The sequence below is a fragment of the Chelmon rostratus genome, chromosome 9 (assembly GCF_017976325.1).
Source record: "Chelmon rostratus isolate fCheRos1 chromosome 9, fCheRos1.pri, whole genome shotgun sequence".
Classification (NCBI taxonomy): Eukaryota; Metazoa; Chordata; class Actinopteri; order Chaetodontiformes; family Chaetodontidae; genus Chelmon; species Chelmon rostratus.
The window spans coordinates 29,302,441-29,315,997 of record NC_055666.1 but is presented as its reverse complement, the minus strand read 5'-3'; the positions used below and the strand labels follow the sequence as shown (position 1 = coordinate 29,315,997).

Here is a 13,557-nt window from a genome sequence, read left to right as displayed (position 1 = left end):
TGATTCTATTGATCTTCAATCTGACCTCAGTTTTCACTGAGATCAATAAAGATCAAGAGCTAATGAGCTCATTATTATCAGCTCAGATTTTGTCATCTCAGCTGGTTCTGATGGAAACAAACCATCATATGAAGCCATGAAGACCAGTTCAGACCACCACCACTCTGCTGTCTGATGAAGGGTTTTCATCACGAGTGATGATTTAAATGAACTGTGATGTTTCAGAAGCGTTGTTCAAATGTTGTCCAGTAGTTTTCCAGTTCATTGCTGAGGGTCAGCTGGTGGGTGGGAAACTAATAAACAGGAAATATTCCAGAGTCAGAGGTCACGTTTATTCTTCCTGTTATTGTTCAAACTGCGTTTGGTTCAGTTCACACGAAACAGGATGGAACTGCTCACAGAGAGAAATAAAGAAACGAATGTAAACGGATCAGTTTTAACGTTTCAACCTGAATTTAACTGATGAAAGTTTAAGAATCAGTCAGGATGCAGATGCCTCATAGAAACACACATTTTAATAATGATTAATGAACAAGGCGATCAATACAGTGTCTGTCTGCAAACATTTCTCCTGGTTTTAACACTATAACAGCTGAGCGGTGGGGCGAGCTGTGTGAAGCCTGACAGACCAGACCAGGAACAGTTCTGAAGCAGATTCATAGAAAACCCTCAGAGAAGTATCTAATGTATACTTGCAGTACTCTGTGTATTTACTTGCAGTATTTGGTGATGAATGCAGACAGCAGGTCTCTGTACGGAGAGTCTGATCGATTAGTTCGGAGTCTGAGGATTCTGTGGATAGCAGGAGAACGAAGGAGGAGGTTGTGGCTGAATCCCACCAGACTGGAGGTTAACCAGTACAGAGCGACGCACTGAGAGGGAGGAGGGGGACAAACTGGTGTTAGAGAATCGGTAACCGTTGATGATTAACATGTGATGATTAACATGATGTTTAACCTGATGTTTAACATGTGATGATTACATGTGATGTTTAACATGTGATGACTAACCTGATGTTTAACATGTGATGTTTAACATTTGATGATTAGCATGATGATTAACATGTGATGATTAATGTGATGATTAACATGATGTTTAGCATGATGATTAACATGATGTTTAGCATGATGATTAACATGTGATGATTAGCATGATGATTAATGTGATGATTAACATGATGTTTAGCATGATGATTAACATGATGTTTAGCATGATGTTTAACATGTGATGATTAGCATGATGATTAACATGCTGTTTAAATTGTGATGACTAACATGTGATGTTTAACATGTGCTGTTTAACATGTGATGTTTAACATGTGATGCCTAACATGTGATGACTAACATGTGATGCCTAACATGTGATGACTAACATGTGATGACTAACCTGATGTTTAACATGTGATGATTAGCATGATGATTAACATGTGATGATTAATGTGATGATTAACATGATGTTTAACATGTGCTGTTTAACATGTGATGATTAACCTGCTGTTTAACATGTGCTGTTTAACATGTGATGACTAACATGTGATGACTAACATGTGATGACTAACATGCTGTTTAACATGTGATGTTTAACCTGATGTTTGTAGACAAAACAATTATTTGAGAAAATAATTGTCAGATTAATTGATAGAGAAAGTAACTGCTAGCACCAGCTCTGTATTAGACCTGATCCAAAATGAACCTGAAGAGAGTCTGACTAAGACTGAGGCCTGGAATCTGGACTGACTCAAGTCCTGGTTCAGGTCTCTGTAAAGAAACATGTTTTCAAAGTCAGAGCTGCAGATCCTAATCTCAGACAAATAAAACATGTCTGTATGTGTTTAATCTGATGAACACGTGATGCTGACAGGAATGTGTGAACGTCTAACAGAACGCGAGTCGACATGTTCAGAGAAAAACTCAAAGGTTCATCAACTCAACAGATCTGAACACGAAACCTGCATAAGCATGAAAACTCTGCATCCCTGCTGTCTGCTCCTGAACCTGGAGTCGCTGTAACCTCCAAACTGAATCAGCTGCTCTAATTTGATGTCACACAACAAAATATACTATTTACTGTACATCTATAGCTTGAGTAGCTGCAGAGCAGCGATAGGCTAAAAAATAAAAAATGACTGACAGCTGTTAACTCACGGAGGGGACTGTAGCAGCGATGGGAATCATTAACACTGAGAACGCTCTGATGAAGTTCGTCAGAAACCTCTGAAAGCGAGACGGGTTGACTCTCTGAAGAGAAAACAGCTGAAGAACAAGAAGAGAAGAGTTAAGTTGGATGACATCATCAAGTCGGCCGATCACACAACTGCTGAAAAAATGACCTCTACGATGAGCAGGTTGGTGACTCCAAGACAGACAGGTAGGATCCAGGTGGAGTCAGGTAAGGTGAGGTCAGGGAACCACAGGGCGCCCCCTGCTGCCAGCTCAGACTTCAGCCCTGCAGCAAACACAGTCTGTTAAAGAAATAAAGTCCAGGGTCCTCGTGTATAAACGTGGACTTACTAAAAGGTTGTTTGCTGGTTTTCACACACATCAAAAATGAATGTGAGAATGTACAGACTGTCCCCGTCTCTGTTGGTGTCAACATTTCTTTACTACTTATTAATTATACAAGGCTCCTTCACACCATTAAGGACATTAAAACGGTGCCTGAAAGTACAATAAAACACTAAAGTATAGTAACAGAAAGACTGTGTTGATGCTGTTTGACGAATTACGCTCATATCCAGACTTTTTGTGCAATATTACACATCAATTACTGTTTAGTATATTTTATTCTTCCGTGCAATAGTAGTAACACTATTTATTGTTATTTTCAATCTGAAGGCAGCTTACATTGTTCTTTTCCACAGCTGCTGGGGCCGTACACACTTTTTACATATTTGTTACGTATTTTTTTCTACATCTTTTATTTTTCTTTTATATAGTCAATTCCATTTTGCTGTATAATATGTACATATATATATATATATATATAGTCTACTTTTTATTTTGTATTTTGTTTTTTTCTAATGTTTCTCTGTCTCTGCTGCTGTTTTTCTTCCCGCTGCTCTCACCTGCTGCTGTGATGCCCAAATTCCCCCGACTGGAGATGAATAAAGTTTTATCTTAAAAAGGGTAAAACATGTGCAAGGCGCTGTGTGTGTAGATGTACACAGTTAACCAGAATGTCTGGTAACGTCTGGTAAGTGAAGTTCTTTTTTGTGTGTTTTACAGCAGAATTGAACCTGGGGGGGTGTTTATTGTCATTTGCAACATTAAGGGGATGGGCTTGGTGGCTCCTGCACATGCACTCAATTTCAAGTTGATTGGCATGTATAAAGCAAACCTGTACTTTACCAGACTGGTCTGTTCTCTGTTTAACTTACCGAACTGGTCCAGACTCAGGTTTCGAAGGGCCAAAGAGAGGCTGACCCACAGGGGCAGCTGAACCCAGACCAGTAGACTTGCTTTGAAGGGGTGACAGTTGTCTCTGACATACAGCTGAGAAACAATACGACGCAGATTCTTCTGGAACTGGAACCTGAGAAGAAGAGAGAGCAGAGCGGCATGATCTTCTTGATCCTTTTCCCAAATACCAATCTGATCTTCTCAGAGCCGGACCTCTTTAGAACCGCTAAGGTTCTTGTGTTTCATATAGACATCGCTGCCTCCCAGGGACACCGGGACCCACCTACCGTTTGCTTGGTATCCAGCCACCACAGATGCAGCATTAAATAGCGGTGTGTTCACTCGTTCCTCAGTGGGAGTTGTGGAGGTGAGTTTGTGTTGAGTGTAGCGGGAGGAATTAACATCACCTGCTGGTTATCAGTTCTTTGTTTGTAACGGAGAGGAGGTGAGAAAGGTGGTGTTGTTTTCTGTTCTGACCACTTTTTATATATAACTATATAACTTCTATGCAGAGAACTTGGTAACGTAAACTTGTTTTCCTGTTCAGCTACGATGAAACTACGGTTTGAATGTGGGACAGAGCTCCTCCATCAGCCCTCCTGGTGGCTAGCTGTCTCATTTTCATAGTTACTAATGTTGTGTTTGTTGTGAGTCTTTCTCTTTTTTTCTCTTTTCTCTTTTACCTTTGATTTTATCATTCAGGAGTAGCCCGCTTAGCCCCAAGCTGAGTCACGCCACGTATACTCAGAAGTGACAGCAGTCATCAGTTTGATCTCTGACAGGATCAACAAGGTCAAAGGTCATGAGATCTTTGAGTGGTTTCTTACCTGCTCTGTTTCTCGGTCCAGCCTCTCTCTCTCGCTCGAACTGACACTTCATATCGAAGCCTCTTGGCCAGCTCTGAAATCTCCGCCTGCAGTGCCTCCACCTGCACATCACCTGGAGGTTACTATGGTTACTAGGATGGAGTAGAGGCTACAGTAACTTCCTACATGGGAAACACCTGGTGTAATATAAACTGGAGGAAGAAGAAGAGGAGGAGAGCAGGAGGAGGAAGAGAGGGGTAGGAGTAGGTGGAGAGGAGGAGGAGCTGACGTCACTCAGCAGAGTGTTTATAGTCCGATCTGATCTCAGTTCAGCTTTACAGTCCTGAGACCACCTGAAGAGCAGCAGTCACTGACCTAAGTTCAGTTTAGAAACCTACAACAAGATTCTGACTACATTTTACTACATATATATATATATATATATATATATATATATTATTGACGTCTCTGATGATATTTATACTTTTCTTATCATCATTAAATCCTTCACGCTTTGACTCAAACCAACGTGTTCGTCCGTCTCTCAGTACCGTCTGACTTCCTGTCTGTGGCTCTCAGCTTCAAGCCCATTGGTTCCTACTGAAGCCTCAAATATATAGTTTCATGTTTAAACTGGCTCATTCATTTCTGCTCACCGTAGTTTTTATCACACAAACAGGAGGAAAAAACGTATTTTCAGCAGCGGATTAATCCACATTTGTTGTTGCAGTGAGTGTTTGTGGCAGCAGGACGTTGTGTGCGTCAAAATAAACTACACTGTGTGTGTGTGGTAAGGAAGGAACATGTGGTTCACTGATGCCTTATTAATGGATGACAATGGAGCTCTATGGCACACAAGAAGAGGATCGATCAGGCTGTCAGAGTCAGTCCGTCAGGGCCGACACAAAGTACCCGTCATACATTCACTGCTGGTTTGAGTCCCAACATGAAGAAACAGAACGTTTATATAAACAATGAACGATGCTGCTGACAGAAGTCTTTGATTGGTCCACATCATCTGATGATAACATCATCTCCTGGAGTCAGACATGTTGTACAAAAACTACAAACATAAACTCATGTATACATTAAGTGAGTATACGTAATGTAAACACTTTATTTCTCCGATTCTGTAAATATTCATAAGTGACAGTGTTCAGTCCTTCTGCAGGTGGAGGTGACATCTTTCAGTCAGACAAACAGACAGGTGAAGCTCACAACACCAACAGTAACAGTGCTGCTCCTGCAGCATGCACACAAACACACACACACACACACACACACACACACACACACACACACACACACCTCACTAGTCAATCTGTCCAACTGTCCTATAGTCTTGTAATAAATCCTCCTTCATTATACTCAGAGTGTTTCTGTTATTTAGTCCACCCTTATTGATTTGAATGGGGTGGACAAAATAATAGAAACACTGTGTAACCTTCATGAAGGAGGATTTCTTACAGCAGTGTTGTGTTAGTCTGGAATAGTGTTAACACACATGTTTCTAATAAACTGGACACCGAATAGAGCTGAGACCAGGATCAGGATCAGTTTCTGTTAGCACATATTAAGGTTTTAATTAAACCTCTAAAGCTGAAACCATTAGTCAATTAACTGATTAGCAGATTGACAGGTTAATGGACAAATATTTCAACAATCAATTCAAAGTTTCAGTCATTTTCCAAACATTAATGGTTTTTAGACTGAACACATCAACAGCTGCAGAGGACAAGAACTTTTTCCTGCATGTTTCCGTTTCTCACTGTTATCTGTGACTAATTGATTTATTTACAGACTTATCCATCAGTTAATTGATCATCAGACTAATTAAAATTTAGTTTCTAGGTAACCCTTTCCTCCCCCTCGCGTCCTCCATCACTCACCTTGGCAATGATGACCATCTGGTAGGCAGCAAGCGGCAGAGTGATGAGCGTCCTCACTGACAGCGTTGCCATGACGATGCTCAGCCACCACGGCAGCCCGCTGACCTGCTGCATGTTTACCAGGAAGTGTTCACACAGGTGAACTGGCGCTGAGTCCGAGAGGGCACCGTACCAGCCGGCTGCACTACCATCACCACCACCACCTGAGAGCCTCCTGACCCCCGACAGTATCCCCAGACCTGACAGCGTTCCCAGACATGATGGAGTCCTGACCCCCGACAGTATCCCCAGACCTGACAGCGTTCCCAGACATGATGGAGTCCTGACACATGACAGCGTTCCCAGACATGACAGGGTCCTGACACCTGAGAGCCCCCTCTCTCCTGATGGCGTCCTGACACATGACAGGGTCCTGACAGGTAATGTGTGACAGTAGACTGCAGAGAGTCCAGCAGATGGAGGTCCAGAGCAGGTTTGACCAAGTGGAGCTGACGCCCTGCTGACTGTAGCAGAACAGACTCCCCGCAGAGGAAGCTGCAGGACGCCAGGCCTCACTGACCCCCCAACACTCAACATGGTGATGCCCTCTGAAACATGTAGAGACAAACAGGAAGTTCATGATTCTGGAACTGTTGAGAAACTAATAAAAACACCTAACCAACACAGTCCATCACAGACCAACACAGTCCCACACAGTCCCGCACAGACTGACACCAAACGACACAGACTGACACAGACTGACACAGACCCACAGTCTTATGTCAAATAAAGGTTTTTGTTTGGTTTTTTTTTGGGGGGGGGGTCTATAAAAAACGTGAATTGTTGGTTTAACAGTGAGACGTACAGCTTCATCTGAACCGTGTTAACCGGAAGTTAATCAGTGAAATATGATTTATTGCTGCTCCTGGTCAATAACTGACTGAAGGGACCTGAGACACACTCAGACTGTGACTGACGATACTTCAACAGTTGAAAATAAAACCGTACCGTTGTGACGTAAGCCGCCAGGTGACCGGTACCCAGTTCTGTGTGTGTGAACAGTCCGCGTGTCAGAGAGGGGGAGAATAACTCATTTAAACTCAGACTATATTCTCTAACCTTCATCACTCCATCCACCGGCAGCACAGCGTCCCACAGATATGACGTCACACGGTTAACCGTAGCGTGAATGTGACGCGTTTGACGTGCCGTCAAGAAAATAAACTTTCTGGGCGTAAAAATAATAGAAATGAATTAATCAGAAAAACAAAAATATGGTTCGTGTTTCAGAGAAAACAGTATACAGAAATAATCACCTGCCAAACGAAGATTTATCGGGAACTGACTCACCAAAATCAAACCGGAAAACATACAGTCATACCTTCATAATAAAAGAGTGAACATCATCAGCACATGGCAAAATGTAAGTTTATATAATGCTTAATAGAAACAATCTCTCATGACATGTTTGCACATGGGTATTTCATAAAACGCTCCTTCTAAAAAATCTCTGTCCATATGAAAGATTCAAAAACACAACTGCACTGTCAAGGGCATGCCAAACCAACAGGTGGCGATATAACCCTAACCCTAACCCTTGCTTTGACGTCTTGTTCTTAAATTATTCAGGGTTTTCACATTTAAAAAATAATCTAAGCGGTACAGGAACATCTGCACCACCACCAACAGACTGAGGGACAGCTTCTTCCACAGAGCTGTCAGAGCTATCACCCTGAGCAGCCCCCCACTGGAGTGAGAGACTGTGAGGACTATGAGCCACTGCACACTGCACTTTACGCCTACACCTCCACCTCCACCTGCATCTTCTGTGTACTTAACATGTAAGTACACACACTCTTACCTAATGTCAGCTGCATTCAGTATATACATTTTAGTATATTTCAGCTGTTGTTAGTATTTTATTGCTGTAGTCTATTTTAATGTCTTAGTATATTTTTATTTCTGGTGTATTTTTATTGCATTTACGCATATTTTTATTTGACTGCATGTTAGTTTTTTATTTTATTATCTTTATTTTATTTTATTATCTTTCTTATATTATCTTGTTTCTAACACGGGGGTTGCTGACATGTCCATGCTCAATGTGAATAAAGAAATCTTGAATGTTGAAGAAGCCTTTCAGTCTGGCGGTAATTTGATATTTTGTGCCCTTGCTTTTATTATGAAATGTCGAACCGGAATTACTGTCATAGTTAACCGTGTTTCCGGACGGACCCCCCTCGCCCCCCTTCCTGTCAGACAGCAGACATGGCGGAGTACAGCCTGGCGGGCCTCCTGGCGGCTTTGCTCCTCTTCACGGCTCTGACGGTCCGGGACATTTATCTCGGTAGATCGAGCCCGCAGCACCAGCCGGTCGACAGCCCCGGCCTCCCCCCGGGTGCCACGCCGTACGCGGAGACCGGGAAACCCACCAAGTCCTCCCTGTACACAGGGCCCGTGCTGAAGTTTCAGTACTGGTGAGTTAGTTAGCACGGAGGCTAACTGCTCCCCGGCTTACCGGAGCTATCAGTTAGCATCGTGAAATAAATAATCTATAAGTCTGAAGAACGTTTACCCAAGACGTTTTTGATTTAACATGAAGCTCGTAGAAACGGCTGGTTTATGCCTTAAAACGTTTCAATGTGTTCGTAATACATTTAAAACGTGTCTAAAAATTTATTTAGGGAAATCTTATTGCACACACACAAAATCCGTTTCAGTTCAAGTTCTGGTTCAGATCCCGTCACGAGCTCCTGCAGGTGTAATATCCTGTCAAACAAGCTCTGAATTAAAGTATTTCATGTTGGAGTTTATATAGAAATGTGTTTCCCGACATGAAGGGATAGATAGATAGACACTTTAGAGAAAAGAGAAATTTACAACAAAACGCCGTTTTAAAGGCTTTTTATACTGATGGATAGAAAAATATCAGTAAACAAAGTAAAGGTTTATACTGTGTAAGATAAGAAATCATGCTCTAAAGGACTCTGCACAAGTCGAGTCATTTCTTTTTATAAAGCACTAAATCATAGCAGAAGTTATCTGTCTAGTGTACAAGATAAGACCAACTTTATTAATATAAATTGATCTTAAATATGGTGTTACAGGCAGCATCAGTAGAAATAGCAAAGGCGATGGAAAATATAGATTAGGAAGTTGACTATATATGTACATGTTATCAAAAAACAAAAAATATATATTGCAAATGGAAAGTATTGAGAAATACTGAAAATTTGGGAGAGGTAAACACTGCACATGGTTGGTATAGATAAGTTAAGTACAGTATATTCTCTATTGCACTGTATATATGTATATATATATATATATATATATGTCATAGTGGAAGTAAAAATATATATTCAAAGGTGTAGTATTTAAGGAAAAGGGATGTAATATTGCACAGGTTATAGCATGAATCAGAAGGATGTTAAACAGTCTGTTTGGACGCAGTGCTTCATTATAAACTGTCTGAGCTGAGTAACCTGACGGCTGTTTGAATGAAGGACCTGCAGTACTGTTACTTCATCCAGCAGTCTGTTACTGAAGGAGCTGCGGGGGGCCACCATAGTGTCATACAGGGGTGGGAGGGGTTGGCCATGTCGACGTCCTCAATGGTGTCCAGAGGGCAGTCCAGCCACAAGTAAACCTGACTTCTGGACCCTCAGTGTTCTGGGGGGGTCATAGGATTCAATGAGCTCTTTCAGATATGATGGTGTCTGACCATTTAGAGCTGTGTAGGTAAGGAGAAGGATTAGAAATGTTCCAGGGAGGCGGTGCAGAGAGGTTTTCATCAGAACGTGCTGCAGTGTTCGGGATCAGCTGGACAGTCTTTAGACACTTGTTGGGGCAGCGTGATAATCAACCAGCCTGGAAGTGACAGATTCATGCATGACTTTTCATATTTACAGTGTTATGTATGGTTGAGGTTCAGCTAACGTTCAGGTGATCAGCAAATGGTCAAAGTCCGGCGTGCAAACACAGAATTTGGGAAAACTGCCTTTAGTTATTGTCTTGCACACATTTGGAACATTTTACAGCACACATGAAAACCTATTGATCATTTTAAAACCGTGATCACTAACTAATAACTAATCAGCTCCTGAATGTACTTTTAACTGTGTTCTGTTCTTCATTGTTTTAATGATTTATGTGTGATTTTTTTTCTTTTAATGGTTCTTCAGACGTCATCGGAACAAAAACAGCTGAGCATCAATAATTAACGTTACTTCAAGTGAACACAGCGTCACTGGGAAAAGAGACTGGATGGTTGAGGGCAGCCCAGTGAGCCCAGTTGATCTATTAGTCGAGGCAGCTGAAGCTGTAAGGCAGAGGACAGTCTGGATAAGATAACAAAGTTTTGGCTCACTGGCTGTTTTACTGTATTGGGACTCTTTTGTTGCAGCACATTCAAATTGTTTTATGGTCAGTGGGCTCATCAGTGTCCCTTTTCATGATGTGACCAATCACAGCCTGGACGGAGGGATAGATTCTTAAAAAGTTGACGTGCTACAGTAAACCGTGGAAATGTTGAACTCATTGTTATGCATCAATGGACTATTGACAAGTTAATAGTGAGCATTGACAAATTAAACACTAAACACAAGCAGGATTTAAAGAAGTTACCCCCGGGCCCAACAGCTCGTGTGAGGGAAACCCTGTGATGTGATGAAGAGGACTTAAATCAACTTATCACAGTTTCTTTAATGCCAACTAAGTGTTCCAGTCTCTGTGATAGGTTGTCATGGTCAGTGTTGTCGAATGTAGCGCTAAGATCTAACAGGACAAGTACAGAGACAAGTCCTTTGTCTTCTGTAATTAGATGATGTAATTGTCTCTAAATCCTGACTGGAAATCCTCAAATAAATTATTCTGATGTAGAAAGTCACACAACTGATTAGCTCGAGGATTTTAGAGAGACGGGAGGTCAGATGTGGGACTACAGTCGGCTAAAACCCCTGGATCAAGAGTCGGCTTTTTATAAAGAGGTTTAATTACAGCTACTTTAAAGGACTGTGGTTTGCAGCCTGTTGACAGAGACAGGTTGATCATGTCTAATAAAGATGAGCCAGTTAAGGGTAGAACGTCTTTAAGCAGCCCAGTTCGAGTCGAAGAAGGTATCCGCCCACGCTGATCCTGGTTCTGCTCGAGGTTTCTTGCTGCTAAAAGGAAGTTTGTCCTCGCCGCTGTCTCCAGCTGTTTGCTCATCAGGGAACTGTTGGTCTCTGAAGATGAAGAGTTGGGTCTGTGCCTGCTCCAAATGGAAGGTATCCTGAGACAACTTCGGTTGTGATTTGGTGCTTTATAGATAAAATTGAAAATTGGATTGAGTAGTTGGGACGACGTCTAAGATAATTTTAAGTTAATGGTTTAGATGAAGAACTCACTGAAGTCAGCTGGTGAAGGTTGACAGGAAGGAAAGCTGTGGTTTAACAGCTGCTGCTAAGGTTTCTGTGTTTGAAGATAAATCCGTTGAGGGAAGGAGGGGATGGATTTTGATGATAATAAGAATTTTATCATTAAAGAAGCTCATGAAGTCATTACCACTGAGGCTTCGGGGAATACGTGGTTCAGCCTGGCGGCAGCGCTGAAGAGGAACCTGGGATTGTTCTGATTTTCCTCTATTAGTGCAGAGTCTGAAAGGTGTGTCCTCTCTTTGTTTCAGCATCTCCTGAGGTTACAGTAAAGTGTTCCAGGAGTACTCTCGAGCTATCAGCCAGCTGTACCCGGACATCCGCATCGAGGGAGAAAACTACCCTCCAACCCCCTTCAACAGGTAAGCTCTGACCTCAGGTGACATGAGGGGAAGGTGTTTCAGAAGAAACAATAGTTGGCAGTGTTGGTACCTTCGGTATGCATCACCACGGTATGAAGTAAAACCAGTTACACCAGTAAAACCAACAGCTGCTTTCTCTCCTCAGGTGTCTTGGGAACCTGATCTCCTACCTGAAGCTCCTCTCCATCCTGCTCATCGTCAGCGGTCAGAATCCTTTCATCCTCCTTGGCCTTGACACCCCCAGGGCCTGGACCTGGAGTCAGGACAACAAGGTACCTGTTGCCATGGCAGCACATGTGTCAGCTGGTTACTACGGAAACAGATTTAACCCCCTCACTGTTTGTGTTGTCAGATTTTCTCCTGTCTGATGGCCTTCTTCCTCTGTAACATGATGGAGACTCACTTCCTGTCGACAGGAGCCTTCGAGGTCACTCTGAACGGTGAGTTCTGATTGGTCTCACACATGACATCCCTGATGTGGATAGGACAAAGCAGACAAGAAAGGAGGAGGAGGAGGAGATTCTTGCTGGTGTAACAGTGTCCCCTGTCCCTCTCAGATGTCCCCTTGTGGTCAAAGCTTCAGTCGGGTTACGTCCCGAACATCCAGGAGATCTTCCAGATCCTCGACAACCACCTGAAAATGAACCAGGTGGATCCCATGAGCTTCTCCTCCACATAGAGCTACACACACAGGTAAGCACACACACACACACACACACACACACACACCCGCACACACACAGGTAAACATATGGACAGACACTCTCATACACACACACACACACACACACACACACACACAGGTAAACATATGGACAAACACTCTCATACACACACACAGTCATGTTTCCATAATCTTTGAGGACATTGCATAGACTTAACCCAAACCTGAACCTGAACCTGAACCTAACCAACTTAGCCTTACCCTAACTTTAGCCCTTAGTCTTCACCCTAAAATGTAATGATGTCCATTATGGGGAGTCCCCCACAATGTGACTAAACAGATTTATGTCCCCACACACACACGCACACACACACAGGTAAACCCCCGTGTTTTATTCTGTGTGGTTTTCACAGTCATGTGAGCTAGTGGTCACCTAGTCACCCGTCTCTCTCTGACCTGAGCGTCTCTCGCCTGTCTCACCTCCTCAGCCGTGCTGCGTTCAGGTGTCCCGGCTCAGTGGGACGTTCAGTCGCTGGCGTTCATGAAGGTTCGGCCTTAAAGCAGACTCTGCGAGGCCCAGCCGGATGTCCCCTGCCACGAAAGGAGCGCTCCCTCTGCATCGGATCACAGCTCGGCACGACAGTACCCATAATGCACCAGTCAACACGGGTGGACTCGTCTGTGCTCAGACTGACGACTCTACTGGAGTCTACTGGTTTCTGTTGGCTCAGTTTGATTTTATTTATTTAGTTTGAGGTCCAGTTTGTTTAGCACAGAGTAAAACTAAGGTACTATTGTTAGCTTCATGCTAATTAGCCTCTGTCTGTCAGTGCCAGACAGGGCCTAGAGTAATAAACAGACAAGTAATGAGTAATTAAATCTGGTTTATATGACAATGAACTGTTGAACTTTTTTAATGAATGTCGTTACGTTGAGTTTATAAAATGTCTAAGAATAAAACTCATCAACATGAAACCAATGTGAGGCTTTTAATGTATCAGCAGTTTTTATTTGGTAACTGATTAAAGTGAACAGATTCAAACAGTCA

The 13,557-nt window shown here is 42.6% G+C and overlaps 2 protein-coding genes across 2 annotated transcripts; one reads left to right on the top strand and one right to left on the bottom strand.

Moving 5' to 3' along the window:
* Nucleotides 1-495: 495 nt before the first annotated feature.
* LOC121611278 (cytochrome c oxidase assembly protein COX18, mitochondrial) lies at nt 496-7,216 on the bottom strand. The gene is made up of 7 exons (XM_041943730.1): nt 7,081-7,216; nt 6,094-6,680; nt 4,226-4,326; nt 3,377-3,531; nt 2,330-2,445; nt 2,145-2,252; nt 496-872 (listed from the first exon to the last, which is right to left on the bottom strand). The coding sequence occupies exons 2-7, from the start codon at nt 6,667-6,669 to the stop codon at nt 711-713; spliced, it is 1,218 nt and encodes a 405-aa protein (XP_041799664.1). The 5' UTR covers nt 6,670-6,680; nt 7,081-7,216; the 3' UTR covers nt 496-710.
* A 1,109-nt stretch (nt 7,217-8,325) lies between these two features.
* selenot2 (selenoprotein T, 2) lies at nt 8,326-13,557 on the top strand. Its single transcript, XM_041944027.1, has 6 exons — nt 8,326-8,549; nt 11,735-11,845; nt 11,991-12,117; nt 12,198-12,285; nt 12,403-12,538; nt 12,998-13,557. Exons 1-5 carry the CDS (start codon nt 8,341-8,343, stop codon nt 12,522-12,524), a joined length of 657 nt encoding a protein of 218 aa, XP_041799961.1. The 5' UTR covers nt 8,326-8,340; the 3' UTR covers nt 12,525-12,538; nt 12,998-13,557.